We start from the raw sequence: 15,825 nt of genomic DNA, 5'->3' as shown, positions 1-15,825 counted from the left end.
GTTTATTATCCATCCGCCATTCGTCCATGATCTATTCCTGTACTTGTTCACCTGCTTGTCTGTTTATCTGCCAGCCTGTTTACCCACCCATCCACCCATACCACCGTCTGTCTAACCATTCACTCATCTGCCAGCCACCTACCCACCCATCCATGCACACACCTGTTCTCCCATTCAACCCTCCGTTCATCGGTGTATCTCTCCATCCACCCAGCACCCACCCAGCCATATACCCACCTGACTGTTAAAATTTTTGTCTGAAGAGTTGGAACTGGCCTCTTCATGGTGATCTTCACAACCCTGTTCATCCCCGTCTGGGTGACCGTGTAAAGCGATTTCCAGGAAGTGGGTTTGCCTTTTGGGTGGTGCTGTCGGACATCTAGGTCAGTCGAAGCTAGTGTGGGTCCAGTTGGTAGGAGGAAAAAGGGCATACTGGAGCGAGACCTGGAGCTGTCCCCGCCATGTGTCCCGTGCTAGTCCTGCCCTGTTTCTGGCCTCAGTTTCCCTATCCATGACATCAGGCTCTGTGCCCACAGGTCGGGGCCCCAGCAGCGCCCTCTGCGAAGCTACAGGAGCAGCAGGAACCACTGGCTGCTGTGCGCCCACCACTGGGAGACCTGAGCACCAAAGACCTGGGTGATCCCTCAGTGGACAAGGCAGCTGTGAAGATCCAGGCCACCTTTAAGGGCTACAAGGTTTGGCAAGAGATGAAGCAGCAGGAAGGGCCCGTGTTCTCCCACACATCTGGGGACACTGAGGCACAGGTGGGGGATGCCCTGCGGCTGGAGTGTGTCATGTCCAGCAAGGCAGATGTGCGAGCCCGCTGGCTGAAGCACGGTGTGGAGCTGTTCGATGGGCAGCACCATCACATCGACCAGCTTGGGGATGGTACCTGCTCTCTGCTGATTACTGGCCTAGGCCGTGCTGATGCTGGCCACTACACCTGCCAGGTGAGCAACAAGTTTGGCCAGGTAGCCCACAGTGCCTGAGTGGTGGTCAGTGGGACAGAGAGTGAGGCCGAGAGCTCCTCTGGGGGTGAGCTGGACAATACCTTCTGCCGGGCTGCCCGGCGGCTGCACCGGCTCTTCCGCACCAAGAGCTCGGCCGAGGTTTCAGGTGAGGAGCTCTTCCTGAGTGCAGATGAGGGCCCTGCAGAGCCAGAGGAGCCTGCAGACCGGCAGACATACCACAAAGACGAGCATTTCATCCGCATCCGTTTTTAGGTACTTACCGAGGCCTGCCAGGTGGTAACGTGCTTCCAGGAGATGTTTGCCATGCTAGGCATCAGAGTGGAGATCAACCTTGTAGAGCAGAGGCCCCGGAGGGTGGAGATGACATCAGCAAGGAGGCCCCTGCACCTGGGGTGCCTCCAGAGCCATCGCCCAGCCTGCTGACTTCTGATGCTGGTGAGTCTGCATGAGCTTCAGTCTGGGGTCCAGAGCCAGGGTGAGGAGGCAGGGGGAGGCAGGGGAGAAGGAATAAGGCAAGTTGTGTCCAGAGTCTGCTGCAAGCTCAAGGGGTTACCTGTGCCCACCGTTGGGCTCTTTGCAGGTGCAGCCCTCTGGGGTGTGAACAGCTCTGACTTTGAGGTTAAATAGAGGTTAAAATCTATTTGAACTCCAACCCCGTCTCTTATTAGCTGTGTGCTTTGGGAGAAGCTGTTTAGCATCTCTGTGCCTCAGCTTTCACATGTGTGAAATGACAGTTGTTCCTTGGTATACACAGAGGATGGATTTCAGAACCCTCATGGGTACCGAAATCCACACATATTCGAGTCCCCAGATGAGCCCTGCAGAACCTGTATACATGAAAATCAGCCCTCCCTATACAGGGTTTTGCATCCCACAAGTGCTGTATATTTTAATCCACATTTGGTTGAAAAAAATCCATATATAAGTGGACCCAAGCAGTTCAAGGGCCTGTTGTTCAAAGGTCATGTGTACTCACTCTAGAATTTTATTTTTTAAATGAGACTGAAATGTAACCTGTATAAAATGCTGCATTCCTCATGGTCCAGTCTGCATACCATTTCCCATTCAAGCATCTAGGAGTAATTGAAAAGCCATTTCCCTATTTACTTGTATCTCTCTAGGAATGTTAAAGAGGGTATGATGAATATCCCACAGTGTTATTTCTTGAAACTTCTCTCCAATTTTGAGCCTCCCCCTTGCTTTGAATCCCTCACCTGCTCCTCCTGGACTTACAGACCACACAGTCTTTATCTTTGCTTTACCTCCCTTTTCCTCCCTGTTTCCAGCCCCTTCTCCCTTTTGCCTCAAAGTAACTTGGGAAGCAAGCTGGCAAACAGAATTCTTAGAGAACAAGGAAGAGAGAGAGGCTTAGCAGGCAAAGACACCATTCTGTTTAGCTGTCAGGGTCTTCAAATGCTCCCGTGTGAATGATTGCTCTGTACGCCCTGTGTGTCAAACCTTTCCTCTGGTGGTGACTCGCTTGTATGTGGCAGCTGGACATGATCACTGTTCCCTGGGGCTAACTCACCCATCTTTCCCAGCCCCGGTGTTCCTGACCGAGTTGCAGAACCAAGAAGTGCAGGATGGGTATCCTGTGAGCTTTGACTGCATGGTGACAGGTCAACCCATGCCCAGTGTGCACTGGTTCAAGGATGGGAAGTTGTTGGAGGAGAATGACCACTACATGATTAATGAAGACCAGCAGGGTGGCCCTCAGCTCATCATCACAGCCGTGGTGCCAGCAGACATGGGCCTCTACCACTGCCTGGCTGAGAACAGCATGGGGGTCTCCTCCACCAAGGCCGAGCTCTGTGTGGACTGTGAGTGCTACTGTCTGATTTGGTGTCTCCAGGTTGGTGGTGTAGGGGCTCCTGAGTTCGGCTTGAGGATGGTTGAGAGAGCATTCATCTCAGGCCAGGCAGGATTTGGGGCCTCAGTGTCTTGTGGCTGTTGGAAAGCTCTCTGGGAGCTCAGGCATCATTATGCCTTTACCTCCTCATAGCTGAGCTCCCACATATGAATGACAATATGCGATGTTGGTTTTTCCATTCCTGGGTTACCTCACTTGGAATAATAGTTGTCAGTCTCATCCAGGTCACTGCAAATGCTGTTCATTCCTTCCTTGGTATGGTTATGTGGTATTCCATCGTGTGGATACACACCACAGTTTCTTTATCCACTCGTTGCTTGATGGACATTTGGGCTGGTTCCACAATTTTGCAGTTGTGAACTGTGCTGCTATAAACATTCGTGTGCAGGGATCTTTTTTGAGTAATGACTGGTGTTCCTCTGGGTAGATTCTCAGTAGTGGGATTGCTGGAACAAATCGTAGTTCTACCTTTAGTTCTTTAAGGAATCTCCACACCGTTCCATAGCGGCTGCACCGGTTTACATTCCCACCAGCAGTGCAGACGTGTTCCCTGATCACTGATCCATACCAACATCACTGGTTTTTGATGATGGCCATCCTTGCAGGAGTGAGGTGGTATCACATTGTGGTTTTGCTTTGCATTTCCCTGATGATTAGTGATGTTGAGACATAGAATATATTTTAAAAACCCAAGTAGAACTTGGTTTTTCTCTATCTAGAGATGGTAGAACTTCCAATGGATAGGATTCATAGCAGGTTAGAGAAGAAGAGTAGAAATTTATTATAGAAGAAAAACTATATCATGCAAGGGCATGAGGGAAGGCAGGAGCAGGCCCTCTCTGGGGTCCCTTCTATAAGAGCGGTAATCCCACTGATGGGCGCCCCACCCCTATCCACCTCCCAAGGGCCCACCTCTTCATCCATGGGGGGCTGATATTTCAGCATATGGTCTTTGGGGGCTACCCAAACATTTATTCCATAAGTGAGGGTAAGTCCAGCCCCAGTCACTCCATCTTGACTAGAAACACAAGTCCCAGCTGCTGATTTTGAGGACTGTGTCTCTTTTATTATAAGTTCTGGGGTACACGTGCAGAACATGCAGGTTTGTTACATAGGTATACACGTGCCATGGTGGTTTACTGCACCCATCGCCCCATCACCTACATTAGGTATTTCTCCTAATGCTCTCTCCCCTCTAGCCCCCACCCCCGACAGGTCCCGGTGTGTGATGTTCCCCTCCCTGTGTCCATGTGTTCTCATTGTTCAGCTCCCACTTATGAGTGAGGACATGTGGTGTTTGGTTTTCCATTCCTGTGTTAGTTTGCTGAGAATGGTTTGAGGCCTGTATCTCTTCATCCCCTTGTTCCCTAGTAGGATGGAACTGGAAGGTTCTACCACTATCACTGTTTCTTCTGAGGCCTCTGGATCATCCAGTATTTAGTTTGCTGTGTCAAAGAGGCTTGTAGTTGGTTAGAGGCCTTGAGGAATGTGGCTGGTAACAGCCCGGGGTGGAGAGGCAGCAATGCCGCTGTTCCCCCCGTGACGTCCCAGCTCCAAAGTCTAAGTGGCTCCCAGGCAGGGCTGTGTAGTCAGGACATCTGAGGGCTGATGCTGTCCTGGTGCCAGAGCTTGTGCTGGGGCAGGTGGGGTGGCAGGCGCTGCTCTAGCTCCCTTTCCTCCCCCAGTGACAAGCACAGACTACGAAACTGCAGTAGATGCCACGGAGACCTCGTCCTACTTCAGTGCCCAGGGCTACCTGTCCAGGTAGGGGCTGCAGAGGTGGGCTGTGCCCCAGACTGACCTTGCAGGGCCTCTCAGGGAGTGACGGTGCTGGGTGAGGGCCGGGCTTGGGCTGACAGGATGCACAACTGGAGGCTTTCTCCACGCCCCGGTGGTCTCTGTCCACTGAGTGAGCAAACAGGGGCTTCCAATGTCATCCATGCCGGATCCCCTCCGCTCCCCTCCTGCCCTGCTTCACGGCTACCACCTTTTCTGTCCTCATGCCAGCCGGGAGCAGGAGGGGACAGAGTCCACCAGTGATGAAGGCCAGCTGCCCCAGGTGCTAGAGGAGCTGAGAGACCTCCAGGCGGCCTCTGGCACATGCCTGGCCAAGTTCCAGCTCAAGGTGAAAGGTGAGAGGAAAAGGCAGTGGGGACACGGCCATGGCGGGATGGAGGTCAAGGAGCTGTCCCCCGTCAGCCACAAGTGAAAGGAGACCCGGGCAGTGGGGTCAGGTGGTCACTCATCCCTGCTGTATAGGGTCCAGCCCTGGAGGGTTCTGTGAGCCCCTCCCTGTTGGTGCAGAGACACGAAACTGTGGAAATAAAAGACACAGACACAGAGATAAAGGCAGTTTGGGCCCAGGGTCCACTGCCAACCAAAGCACGGAGACCTGCAGTGGCCCCGAGTGCCTGGGTGCTCTTTTATTGAGTACAAAGCAGGGGGCAGGTAGGCAGCGTGAGGTAATGGCGGTCGGTGTTGGGGTCAGGTAAATCATGTGTCTTGGAGATAGGGGGCCCAGGACTTTCACGTAGCCGAGGCGAGAAAACCTCATGCATCCTTGTCTTCTGAGAAAAAGAGAAACCAGGTGCAGAAGCGGGGTGTGAGAGTGGACAGGGAACGTGACTGCTGAAGCACAGCCTCACATAGAGACAGTTGAGCCCCTGGAGGTCTGTGGGCTCCTGACAGTCACCAGCCCTTGCCACAAGAGCGTGGAGGAGCGGAGTTTTCTCCTAACTTCCCCAGGAAGGAGACGTCTCGGCCATTTGGACATCTCCTCCCCTAGCTGGCTAAGCAGCGGACGCTTTCCCAGTGCTGGCGCTGCCGCACAGCTGAGGCACCCTCCAGCAGCCCTTATGCGGGTGTGACAGACGGCTTAGAGCACCTTGCCTAAGGGTCACTTTGTTCACAATGTCACCTCAGTTCCATGCCTCGTAACCCGATAGTCATTAGTAAAATTAAAGGTTATATTGAGTATATATCTTTATAAGTAACTATAAAATTATATATGGTTATGTAAAGGAATAACTGTGTGCCTACATTTCTAAATTAATATTTATTTGGGAACAGGCTGCGGCTTCAGACCTTTACGATGGTACTTGCAGGGTCCCCTCCACCACATGCTGCCTGGGTGCGGGAGGCCAATGCTGCGTCACTGGTGTTGGGTCTGTCTCCCATCTGGAGGGCACAGTGCCCATGGGTGGTAGCCCAGGCTGACCACTCCCCCTCCAGTGGCCCAGGCTACCCAGCTCCCAGGTTACACTGGTTGAAAGACGGCCAGCCCCTGACCGCATCCGACCACATCCACGACTGACAAGAAGACTCTGCACACCCTGGAGGTCATCTCGGTCACCTGGAAGGATACTGGCCAGTACGCAGCCTACATCGGCAATGCCACGGGTGCCGCCTACTCGTCTGCACGGCTGCTGGTCCAAGGTGGGTGCTCCTGGGTCCCGGGCAGAGCCTTGGGCACTGGCCAGCATCCTGGCCAGGGCTGACACCCTGCAACCCTGCCACCTCAGGCCCTCAGTGGGGGTCAGTGGCCATCACCCCTTCGTACAGAGTGGCACGGGTGGCCACAAGTCGGCCCTGCAGGGAGCGGGTGTGCAGCCCTCTGTCCTGACCGATGGGCAGGCTGGAGGTTGAAACTGACCCAGAAAAGTGAGTCAGCCCTGTGGCTCTAGGTAGACCCGCACACAGCCAGAGCCAGTGGTAGCATGGGACTAGAGATCCCTACTTCCTTATCGTTCAAAAAGTTGTAAGCACTGAGTGATCATTCCAAGGTTCACCCAAACCCATCCTGCCACTGCTGTGGCTTTCCCCTGCGGCCCCGGGTGGGAGTCCCCTGCTGCTCTGAGCAGTGGCATTCTGTGGCATCTATGGCAGGGTGAGGGTGGGTGGTGGTCCACACGGCCTGTTGCCTCTGTCACCTGAACGTGGGGTTCCAGAGCTCCATGGCCTGGCATTCAGGCGGGGGTTAGGACGTTTGCCTGGGGGCAGTGCTGCCCTCACATTCCCTCACCACGGTGAGTGGAACTGCTGGGTATCCGCACAGTGCTGGGTAGGAGCCACGGTGGGGCCCCTGGGTGCCGGCTGTCTGACTCCAGTGTCTCTTTCAGGCCCCGATGAACCTGAAGAGAAGCCTGCATCAGGTAAGGCAGCCCCAGGCGGGCAGGGAGCATCCAGGTGGCTGTGGGCGCTGAGGGCCTGAGCCCAGTGCTGGCTGAAGTGGAGATGTGAGTGGCCACGGGCTGGCTCAGGGAGAGAGCAGCATGGTGCTGTCCAGGTGCTGTCTGTGGAGAGCCACCTGGGGGCCTGCAGGCACTGTCGGGGGCCAGGAGGCAGGCGGTGGGGGCCGTGCCAAGTCTCCAGCAGCTGCCCTGTGCCCTCCAGATGTGTGTGAGCAGCTGGTGCCTCCCCAAATCCTGGAGAGGTTCACCCCCAAGAAAGTGAAGAAAGGCTCCAGCATCACCTTCTCTGTGAAGGTAGAAGGTAGGGCACTTCCCACCCTCGGCCGTGGGAAGATCACCCCTGGGATGGGACAGAAGTGCCCCCTTCCACTCACATCTCCCCCAGGGGGCCACAGGAAGGGCTCCACCTCCAGAGGCCCCGCTCCTGATGGGGTACACCTCCCACCCTTTCACCCGCCCTCAGGATGCCCGGCACCCACCGTGCACTGGGTCAGGGAGGCAGCTGAGAGGGGCGTGCTGTGGATTGTTCCCAACACTCTGGGCTACACCGTGGCCAGCTCAGCACAGCAGCACAGCCTGGTCCTGCTGGACATGGGCCGGGAGCACCAGGGCACCTACACGTGCATCGCCAGCAATGCTGCCGGCCAGGCCGTCTGCTCCACCAGCCTGCACATCTCTGGTCATGAGTGGGGAGTGGGGGGCGGAGGGCTGGGGCATGGGAGGAAGGCCCTGGGTGGCTTTGGGGTCTCCTCAGGGCACATGGCTCATCACCACCATCTGGGCCAGGACCCTGTGGGACCCCCTTTTTCCTCTTCTCATTCTCCTACAGCACCACAGAGACCCTAAGACGGGTCAAGCCCTGGTGGTGCTGGTGGGTTTCAGCCTCAGAGTCCTCTCTGGGCCCAGGCCCTTGTGGGTTCCGCACCACCAGGTTCAGGGACTTTTCCTGAAGCCCCCGTGTCCTATTCCTTGCTCAGCCCCTCGGAGGACAGGAGAACGCATTCCCCTCCCATCACTGTTGGGGTGACCTCAGGCCAAGAGTGGGTTGGGGAGGTGGGTTGGGGAGGTGGGCTCGGGCACAGCCCCTGCTCAGGGCTTTGGAGGGACCCAGTCCAAACCCAGAATCAGATGTGCTGGGGTCAGAAGCCCCATCCCGATGGCTCACCCGGTCCTCCTGACAGTGTGTAAGGCAGAGGAGCAGGAGAAAGTGAAGGAAGCGCTGATTTCCACTTTCCTGCAGGGGTGAGTGAGGGCTGTCCCTGGAGGCTAGTCCAGTCTGGGTCAGGGAGGGCACTGTAGGAGTGGGGGACAGGACAGTGCTGCCCCTGGGGAGGCCACCTGTCCCCAAGCATGTCCTGGCTCTGCCCCATGCAGGCCATGTGGCTTGGCTAGTTCTCTTCCTTCTCTGTGCCTCAGTTTCTCCCTTGCAAAATGAGGGCTTCCCTGGGGCCTCTCTGGCATGGAGCCCCTTTCCCTGCAGCCTCCAGACCCTCTTTTTGTCAGGAGCTCAAAGGACGGAGGGTGGTGGGGTCCAGCTCAGGCCCCTCAGGACACTCCTTTCACCCATTTAGGACCACACAAGCCGTCTCAGCACAGGGGTTGGAACCTGCGGGTTTGGCTGACCTTGCGGGGCAGAGGAAAGGTATGATCAGGGTGGGTGCGTGCCTGCGAGGGGCCAGGGTGGCTGAGCCCCTGATGGTAGGGACAGGGAGGAGGCTGCCCAGGGGTGGCTGAGCCCCTGATGCTGAGGGGCAGGGAGGAGGCTGCATGGGGGTGGCTCCAGGCCTCAGAGGCCCCTCCTGGGCAGTGTAGCTCCAGGACACCTGCTCATTTAGCCAGGACCAACCCATGTTCTTGTGGCCTAGACTTGAGGCATGGTTAGTGTTGGAGCCACGTCTGATCCCTGTGGATCCGGGAGCCTGTGGGGTCCCTGGGCCAGCCCTGGACACGAGCTCACATCCAGAGGGCTGTATAGACACCTGGGTGCCAGGCACTGAGAACAGTGCAGCACAGCCCCGCTTTGGCCCCACAGCTCCTCCTGCAGCCTCATGCGCCGGTCTAGCCTCTGCCAGCTCTGTCCCCAGCACCCCTCATCTACTGTCCCCTGGTGTTTCCTGCTGTGCCCTGTCTCTGGACATTGTCAGCCCCTTGGTCATGCCTTGGCTTGATGCTCATGAGCCAGAGTGACTCCTCATCCTGGTGGGTTCCCACCGGCCCCTGCCCTGCCAGCCACAGTCTCATCATCTCCCTGCTAGACATCAGCACCATGCCAGGGAGACCTCGGCCCTTTGTTCACCATTGGCTCCCAGGGCCCAGAACCGGCCTGCAGCATGGGGTGCCTTGTTGCACATCTGAGGGGCATGCAGTTGCCTGAGCAGAGCATTTTTACCCCCAAGAGAGCCTCTGGCTGCCAAGGAGGCCCTGGGCCACCTATCCCTCACCAAGGTGGGCACAGAGGAGTTCCTGCAGAAACTGATCTCCCCACCAAGATGGTATCGGCCAAGATCACACAGGGTGAGGGGCAGCGGCCCGCGTGCCAGGTCTCTGGGGTGTGTCCATGGTGGGTGTTTGGCCTGCCCCTGAGCCCTGGAGACCCAGAAGCAGGCCAGGATGACATAATCCTTGCACCCCCAGCCAAGCTACAGGTGCCCGGAGGCGACAGCGACGAGTCCAAGACGCCATCTGCGTTCCCCCGGCACGGCCGATCGTGGCCGTCCTCAGGCGTCCGGGGGTCTTCCTCGGAGTCAGAGGACGGGGATGCCCGAGGCGAGGTAGGTGGCTGGAACCCTCTGGGAGCAGGGCAGGGAGAGGCTCTGACCCTCCTGAAGAGAGGTGCAGGGTGGAGGGTGCTCAGGAGGCAGGACTCCCATCAGACTCCAGGGAGGGGGACCCACAGGGTGCACAGGAGGCAGGAACTGGTAAGAACAGGGCCTTCTCTGCACGGGCCCCAGCAGAGACTTGCCTTCTGGGAGGGGCGTTTGTTTGGTTCATTCATTCTCTCCTTCATTCCTTCAGCGGAGAATGTGTGTCAGGCCTCCAGTGTCCCAGGCACTCTGTTAGGGCTAGGGATGGACTGAGAGTGGGGAGATGGTGAACAGGTAATGGAATGTAGGCAGCCCAGGCCTGGAGCCCCCGGGGCTGTGGTGACCTGTGGGGTCGGGGTCGGGCAGGGGAGGCCTCCCACACCCCTGCTGTTCTGCTTGTGCACACTGACTCTGGGGAGCCTGGCCCTGGGGCTGGGGATCTTGGCAGGCCTGGCTGGCACTTCCGGGGTCCCACCACCTCAGCACCCCCACCCCTCTCAGATCTTTGATATCTACATGGTCACTGATGACTACCTGCCCCTGGGGGCCGAGCAGGATGCCACTGTGCTGCGGGAAGGCCAGTATGTGGAGGTCCTGGATGCCACCCACCCGCTGCGCTGGCTGGTCTGTACCAAGCCCACCAAGTCCAGCCCCTTGCGGCAGGGCTGGGTGTCACCAGCCTACCTGGACAAGAGGCTCAAGGTACTGGATGCCCAGGCAGGAGGGTCCTCAGGGGGTCTCGGGGGTCCTGGGAGGGTCATCCAAATGCCCAGGCAGGAGGGTCCTCGGGGGTCCCGGAGGCCCCGGGAGGGTCATCCCAATTTGAGAGGCAAGAGCCAGTCCCCACAAGGCAAGGCCAGAGCTCAGCACCCCAACCACAAACTCCTCTCCCTTACCAGCTGTTGCCTGAGTAGGGGGCCGCCGAGGCCCCCGAGTTCCCTGGGGAGGCGGTGTCTGAAGGCGAGTACAAGACGAGGCTGAGGTGAGCGGCTGCCGGGCCCTAGGCGGCGGCGCTGGCGTCCCACCAGCTGGACCATCTCCCAAAGCAGCTCTGGGTCCAGGCCCCAGCACTGGAGGTCTTGGGGTCATGGTCACGCTGATTCCTCTGCAGGGGCCTCTGAAACACTGCTCCTGTGTGAGCCTGTTGGGGATGGGTGGGGGCTGAGGACTGTGGAGCAGGCCCAGAGCTGCCTGGGTTCCCACAGCTGCCCTCCCGGCCTCTCGCTGGTGGCACCCAGCTGAGTGGCTTCCTGGTGTTGGGGCCTGCCTTGTTAGAGAGGGAGCCTCTCTGCACCTGCTCTCCCACTTCCTGCAAGCAGGCGACAGACTGCAGGTGGCAGGAGGCGCTCCAATCTAGCAGCTGAGGGAGCCCGGCCTCATGGCCCGCAGTCCCTGTGCAGGAGGCAGGAGCTCCAGGGTCCCTCACAGTGGCCCCCTCCCGCCCAGCTCTGTGATCCAGGAGCTGCTGAGCTCCGAACAGGCCTTTGTGGAGGAGCTGCAGTTCCTGCAGAGTCACCACCTGTAGCACCTGGAGTGCCACCCCCATGTGCCCACGGCTGTGGCCAGCCAGAAAGCAGTCATCTTCTGCAACGTACAGGACATCAGCCACTTCCACAGCAGGTGGGTGGGGGCACACACACACACAGACACACACACACACACACAGCGTCCATGCGCAGATGCTCTGTGGGGCCAGGCCTCCTGCAGGTGGGTTGGAGCCAAAGAGGGAGAAAACCTGTGCTGACTTGATTTACCCCTTGGCGCACCTTCCCTCGAAATCCAGACGTGTGTACCTGGCTTACTCATGGGAAGGCCTGTGGCTTACCCACTGCTGATATGTGCATGCATACCCTCACACATGTACACACATGAACACATACATGTGTACATGTACCGTCTTTAACAGCACACACCCATGTGCATGACACGTGCACATCTGTAGATGCACACACATGAACACACCCACATACACGTGCACATCACCTATGTGCACACACGGGCATGCCTGTGTACATTATACACATGGACTCGTGTACATCTCCATGCTTTATGCACACCTATGCACATGCACTTTTGCACACTCTTTCATCTGCACACTTGTGTATACATGCACAAAGCACACAGTGTCTCCTTCCCCCACCACCTGCCTGTGTGTGCAGCCACATGCATGTTCATACACATGTGCATGCCTCCACAGATGTGTGCATACGATATTCATGTGTGCTTTTGTACATGGCACACAAGCACTTCCTTGCATGCCCACACCTGTCTGCACACACACTCTCAGGTCCCAGGAGCCACAGGGCCGCAGCCCTTGTGCAGGGGCCAGCTTCCTCCCAGAGGTGAGGGCTCAGGGCCGGGCCATGGGGCACGGGCTGAGTCCTGATGCCATTCCCCTCCATGGCAGCTTCCTGCAGGAGCTGCGGCAGTGTGACACGGACGACGACGTGGCCATGTGCTTCATTAAGAACCAGGCGGCCTTTGAGCAGTACCTGGAGTTCCTGGTAGGGCGCGTGCAGGCTGAGTCAGTGGTCGTCAGCACAGCCATCCCGGAGTTCTACAAGGTGCCCTGCCTGAGCTCATGGGCTCCCTCTGAAGGCTCAGTAAGCCCAGCCATCCTCCAAGGCTCATCCTGGCCTGCGTGCATCAGAGCCTCTGCCCACAGCCTCCCTGTGGCCCCCTTGGGCCTCCGTTCTGAAATGGGGGCAGAGCTGCATCTGCAGCCCTGTGCTCCTGGGCAGGCCGCTTCAGCAGCGGCGTCCTGTGCTTGTCGCCTGTCAAGAGGTGATGACAGCTGTCACTCAGGGTGCAGGGCTATGACCCACCCTCCAGCTCTCAGGGACTCAGCCATCAGGGGGCCTCCCATTCCTGCCCTAAAATCCCATTCCTGGTTCCCACAGAAATATGCAGAGGAGACCCTGTCGGGAGGAGACCCTGTCGGCAGGAGACCCCTCTCGGCCCCCGCCGCCGCCCCTGCAGCACTACCTGGAGCAGCTGGTGGAACTCGTGCAGCGCTACCAGGCCTTGCTGAAGGTGGGCCCTGCCTCCCCTGCCCAGGCTGGGTCTCTTGAGGTCCAGCTATGGGGCAGCCTGAGCCCCGACCTCCGTCCCAGCCCCAGGAGCTGATCCGAAGCAAGGCGTGGAACAGACAGAACCGTGTGCTGCTGGAGCAGGCCTACGCCGTGGTGTCCGCCTTGCCGCAGCGCGCCAAGCACAAGCTGCACGTGTCCCTCATGGAGAACTACCCCGGCACCCTGGAGGCCCCAGGCGAGCCCGTCTGCCAGGTCGGGGAGTGGCCGGGGCGCAGGCGATGTTGGTGGGTGTGGGGTGCTGCCAGGAGGTGGGGGCGCGTGCATGAGTCGGGCAGGGCACTGGGCCCTTGGGTGGCTCTGGGGTCTGCACGCTGGGTGTCCTGGCTGGCCACAGGCTGACCGCAGCCCACACCCTCCCCAGGGCCACTTCATTGTGTGGGAGGGTGCGCCGGGGCGGGGGCGCATGCCCTGGAAGGGCCACAACTGCCACGTGTTCCTCTTCCGCAACCACCTGGTGATCTGCAAGCCCCGGCAGGACTCCCGCACCGACACCTTCAGCTATGTGTTCTGGAACATGATGAAGGTCTGCAGGTGCCGGGTGGGGTCCCCGTCCCTCGGCTCTGCGGTGACGCCGCTGGTCCGGGGTGGCCTGAGTGTTTCCTTGCCAGGGCCCACATCTGTCAGGGACTGTCCAGCCACGTCCCCTCCCTGTGCTGACGCCCTCCCCAACCCGCAGCTGAGCAGCATCCACCTGAACGACCAGTTGGAGGGGGACGACTGTGCCTTCGAGGTGTGGCAGGAGCGGGAGGACTCGGTGCCCAAGTACCTGCTGCAGGCCCGGACGGCCATTATCAAGAACTCGTGAGTGAAGGAGATCTGTGGCATCCAGCAGCGTCTGGCCCTGCCTGTGCGGTGTGAGCGTCCACCTCCCCGCGGGGGCGGGGGACTTAGCCGGGATGAGGCACCCGAGCCTGTTCCTGCAGCCACACAGGTCCTTGCCCAGGTGGGTGTGAGGGGTGGGCTCGGTCCCAGGACAGACAGCTCAGCCAGCTTGTGGCGTGTAACAGCTACAGCCTCACGGGGAGCCCTGGGGCTGGGTGTTGAGTCGGCCCTGACCCGAGGTGGGGGACACTGTGGGAGCCCCAAGCACAGGACACCCACCCAGATTGTGTCAGGGGCCGTGAAGGGTCTGGCAGCCAGGGTGTGAACAGAATTTTTCCCCAGGCCCGCCCTAGTCTCTGTTAAACACACACCTGCCTCATGCACCTGACTCCAGATGGGGACCTTGGATGAGGGATGACAAGGGACAGTCCCCAAGTGGCCACACTGTTGGATGTGGGGCTTGTGGCACAGGGCAGGTGACCTGCCAGGTGCACCTGGGGGTGCAACAGCCCTACATCCCCCCGCAGAGCACTGAGGGCTGTGTGTGCCCTCAGGGCCCCCAGACTTTGAAGAGGAGCTGGCCGACTGCACCGCCGAGCTGGGCGAGATGGTCAAGCTGGCCTGCAGCGTCACAGGCACACCCAAGCCCATCGTCAGCTGGTACAAAGGTAAACCCAGAGCCGGGGGCCACAGCCTTCCTGTCCCAGATGCTGGCCCTGCCAGCCGAAAGAAATGGGCTGTGAGGGCTAGGGGCCCAGTGTGGGGTTTGGCCAGGTGTCTGGGGCATGAAGGACGGGCCTCATACATCCACTTGCCACCCACTTTCCAGCATGGCAGGGACCCAGAGATGCAGAGGCATGGAGAGGTGGGAGTCGGGGGATCTCGAGGAGGACTCGGCTCTGCAAAGCTGTTAGTCGCACGGTCAGGTCTGACTGTGGCCAGAGGGCCCAGTTAAAATAGCGGCTGGGAGAGCCGCCTAGGGAAAGATCCGGGAGGCACTACACACGGGCTTCGGGGTGTCCCTTCCAGGGGCGTCATCTCTCTCAGCGACAGCACATGACACACATGGGGTGGAGCCAACCAGTGGTTTCCCCAGCCCTGGTGTCCAGGGTTTTGCAGACTCAGCCATGGAATCGTGGCTCCCTGCTCTGTTGCGAGCCTTGGGCTCCAGCCCTTTGGGAGGCCAAGCTAGTGCTGCATGGGCCAGGGACCCCGGGAATCTCAGAAATCCATGGTCAGCATAGATGGTCCCATGTGGGAACAGCCGTTCTTACCAGCCAGGACATCCCAAGAGCCCGAGGTTACCTCCCAGGAGTGGGGGCCTCTCTCTGGGCAGCATCCATCCTCCCCTGGGCTGGAGCTGTGTCGGGTTTGAGCAGCGGAGGGACACAGTTTGGCTCTGTCATCTATCACCTTGGCTGTAATGTCAGGAACCTGCTGGGGAGGGCCGAGAGGGGACCTGGGATACCAGCCTGGGAGCCACCCTGGGAGCTGGGGGACTGGGCTCGGGTGGCTGTGGACTCCAGGGGTGTGTTGAAGGCCGAGCTGGCCCATTTGTCGATGGGGTGACTGGCCATGTGGAGAGAGCTTGATGTCCAGATGTGCGCACCTTGGGTCTGGACATCTGCCGGTGTGGGGGTTCCATTGACAAAGGGTGGCATGCAGATGGGCTGGGTGGGAGGAGGAAGCGCCAGGTCTGGGAGGACCCTGCAGAGTCAATGCCTGTGGGGATGCAGGCGGAGGGGCCGAAGGGCAGTTGGAGAAGTGCAAGTAGGCTCAGGAGAGGGTGTGGCCAGAGAGGGTGTGGCCAGAGACCACAAATGGTCAGACTCGCAGATCATCTGACCTGCCAGCTGATGCAGAGTGCGTGTGGAGGGGTGAGGCCCTAGCACCCAGGCTTGAGAGCTCCCACTTGAGTCTGCAGACGCGAGAAGAGGCGAGCCCAGGGATAGGAGCGGCCAGGGAGGTGGGGGCCCAGGAAGCCAGCCAGGGGTAGGGGTGCCCAGGGCTGCTGGGGTCGCCAGAACTGTGGAATCTCCCATTCTACCCCTCATGCATGTGCAGGTTGGCCTGTCA

At 59.0% G+C, this 15,825-nt stretch overlaps 1 protein-coding gene across 1 annotated transcript in view; it reads left to right on the top strand.

Annotated features, from left to right (window-relative positions):
* Positions 1-15,825, top strand: part of LOC135272005 (obscurin-like) — a 38,707-nt gene that overhangs the window by 4,776 nt on the left and 18,106 nt on the right. The window contains 24 exon segments of the mRNA XM_064370134.1: positions 537-1,332; positions 1,335-1,406; positions 2,513-2,791; positions 4,527-4,605; positions 4,849-4,973; positions 6,081-6,147; positions 6,149-6,276; positions 6,960-6,992; positions 7,234-7,332; positions 7,495-7,713; positions 8,213-8,273; positions 8,603-8,673; positions 9,430-9,510; positions 9,513-9,545; positions 9,666-9,802; positions 10,337-10,537; positions 10,735-10,817; positions 11,282-11,455; positions 12,243-12,399; positions 12,746-12,868; positions 12,955-13,119; positions 13,289-13,450; positions 13,604-13,781; positions 14,304-14,417. Of these exon segments, the coding sequence (XP_064226204.1) occupies positions 537-1,332; positions 1,335-1,406; positions 2,513-2,791; positions 4,527-4,605; positions 4,849-4,973; positions 6,081-6,147; positions 6,149-6,276; positions 6,960-6,992; positions 7,234-7,332; positions 7,495-7,713; positions 8,213-8,273; positions 8,603-8,673; positions 9,430-9,510; positions 9,513-9,545; positions 9,666-9,802; positions 10,337-10,537; positions 10,735-10,817; positions 11,282-11,455; positions 12,243-12,399; positions 12,746-12,868; positions 12,955-13,119; positions 13,289-13,450; positions 13,604-13,781; positions 14,304-14,417 (3,637 nt within the window).

The sequence above is a fragment of the Aotus nancymaae genome, unplaced genomic scaffold (assembly GCF_030222135.1).
Source record: "Aotus nancymaae isolate 86718 unplaced genomic scaffold, 86718_ANA_hifiasm-v0.15.2.pri h1tg000102l, whole genome shotgun sequence".
Lineage (NCBI taxonomy): Eukaryota > Metazoa > Chordata > Mammalia > Primates > Aotidae > Aotus > Aotus nancymaae.
Note: the sequence above shows the minus strand (reverse complement) of the source record. Positions and strands in the feature narration are given on the sequence as shown.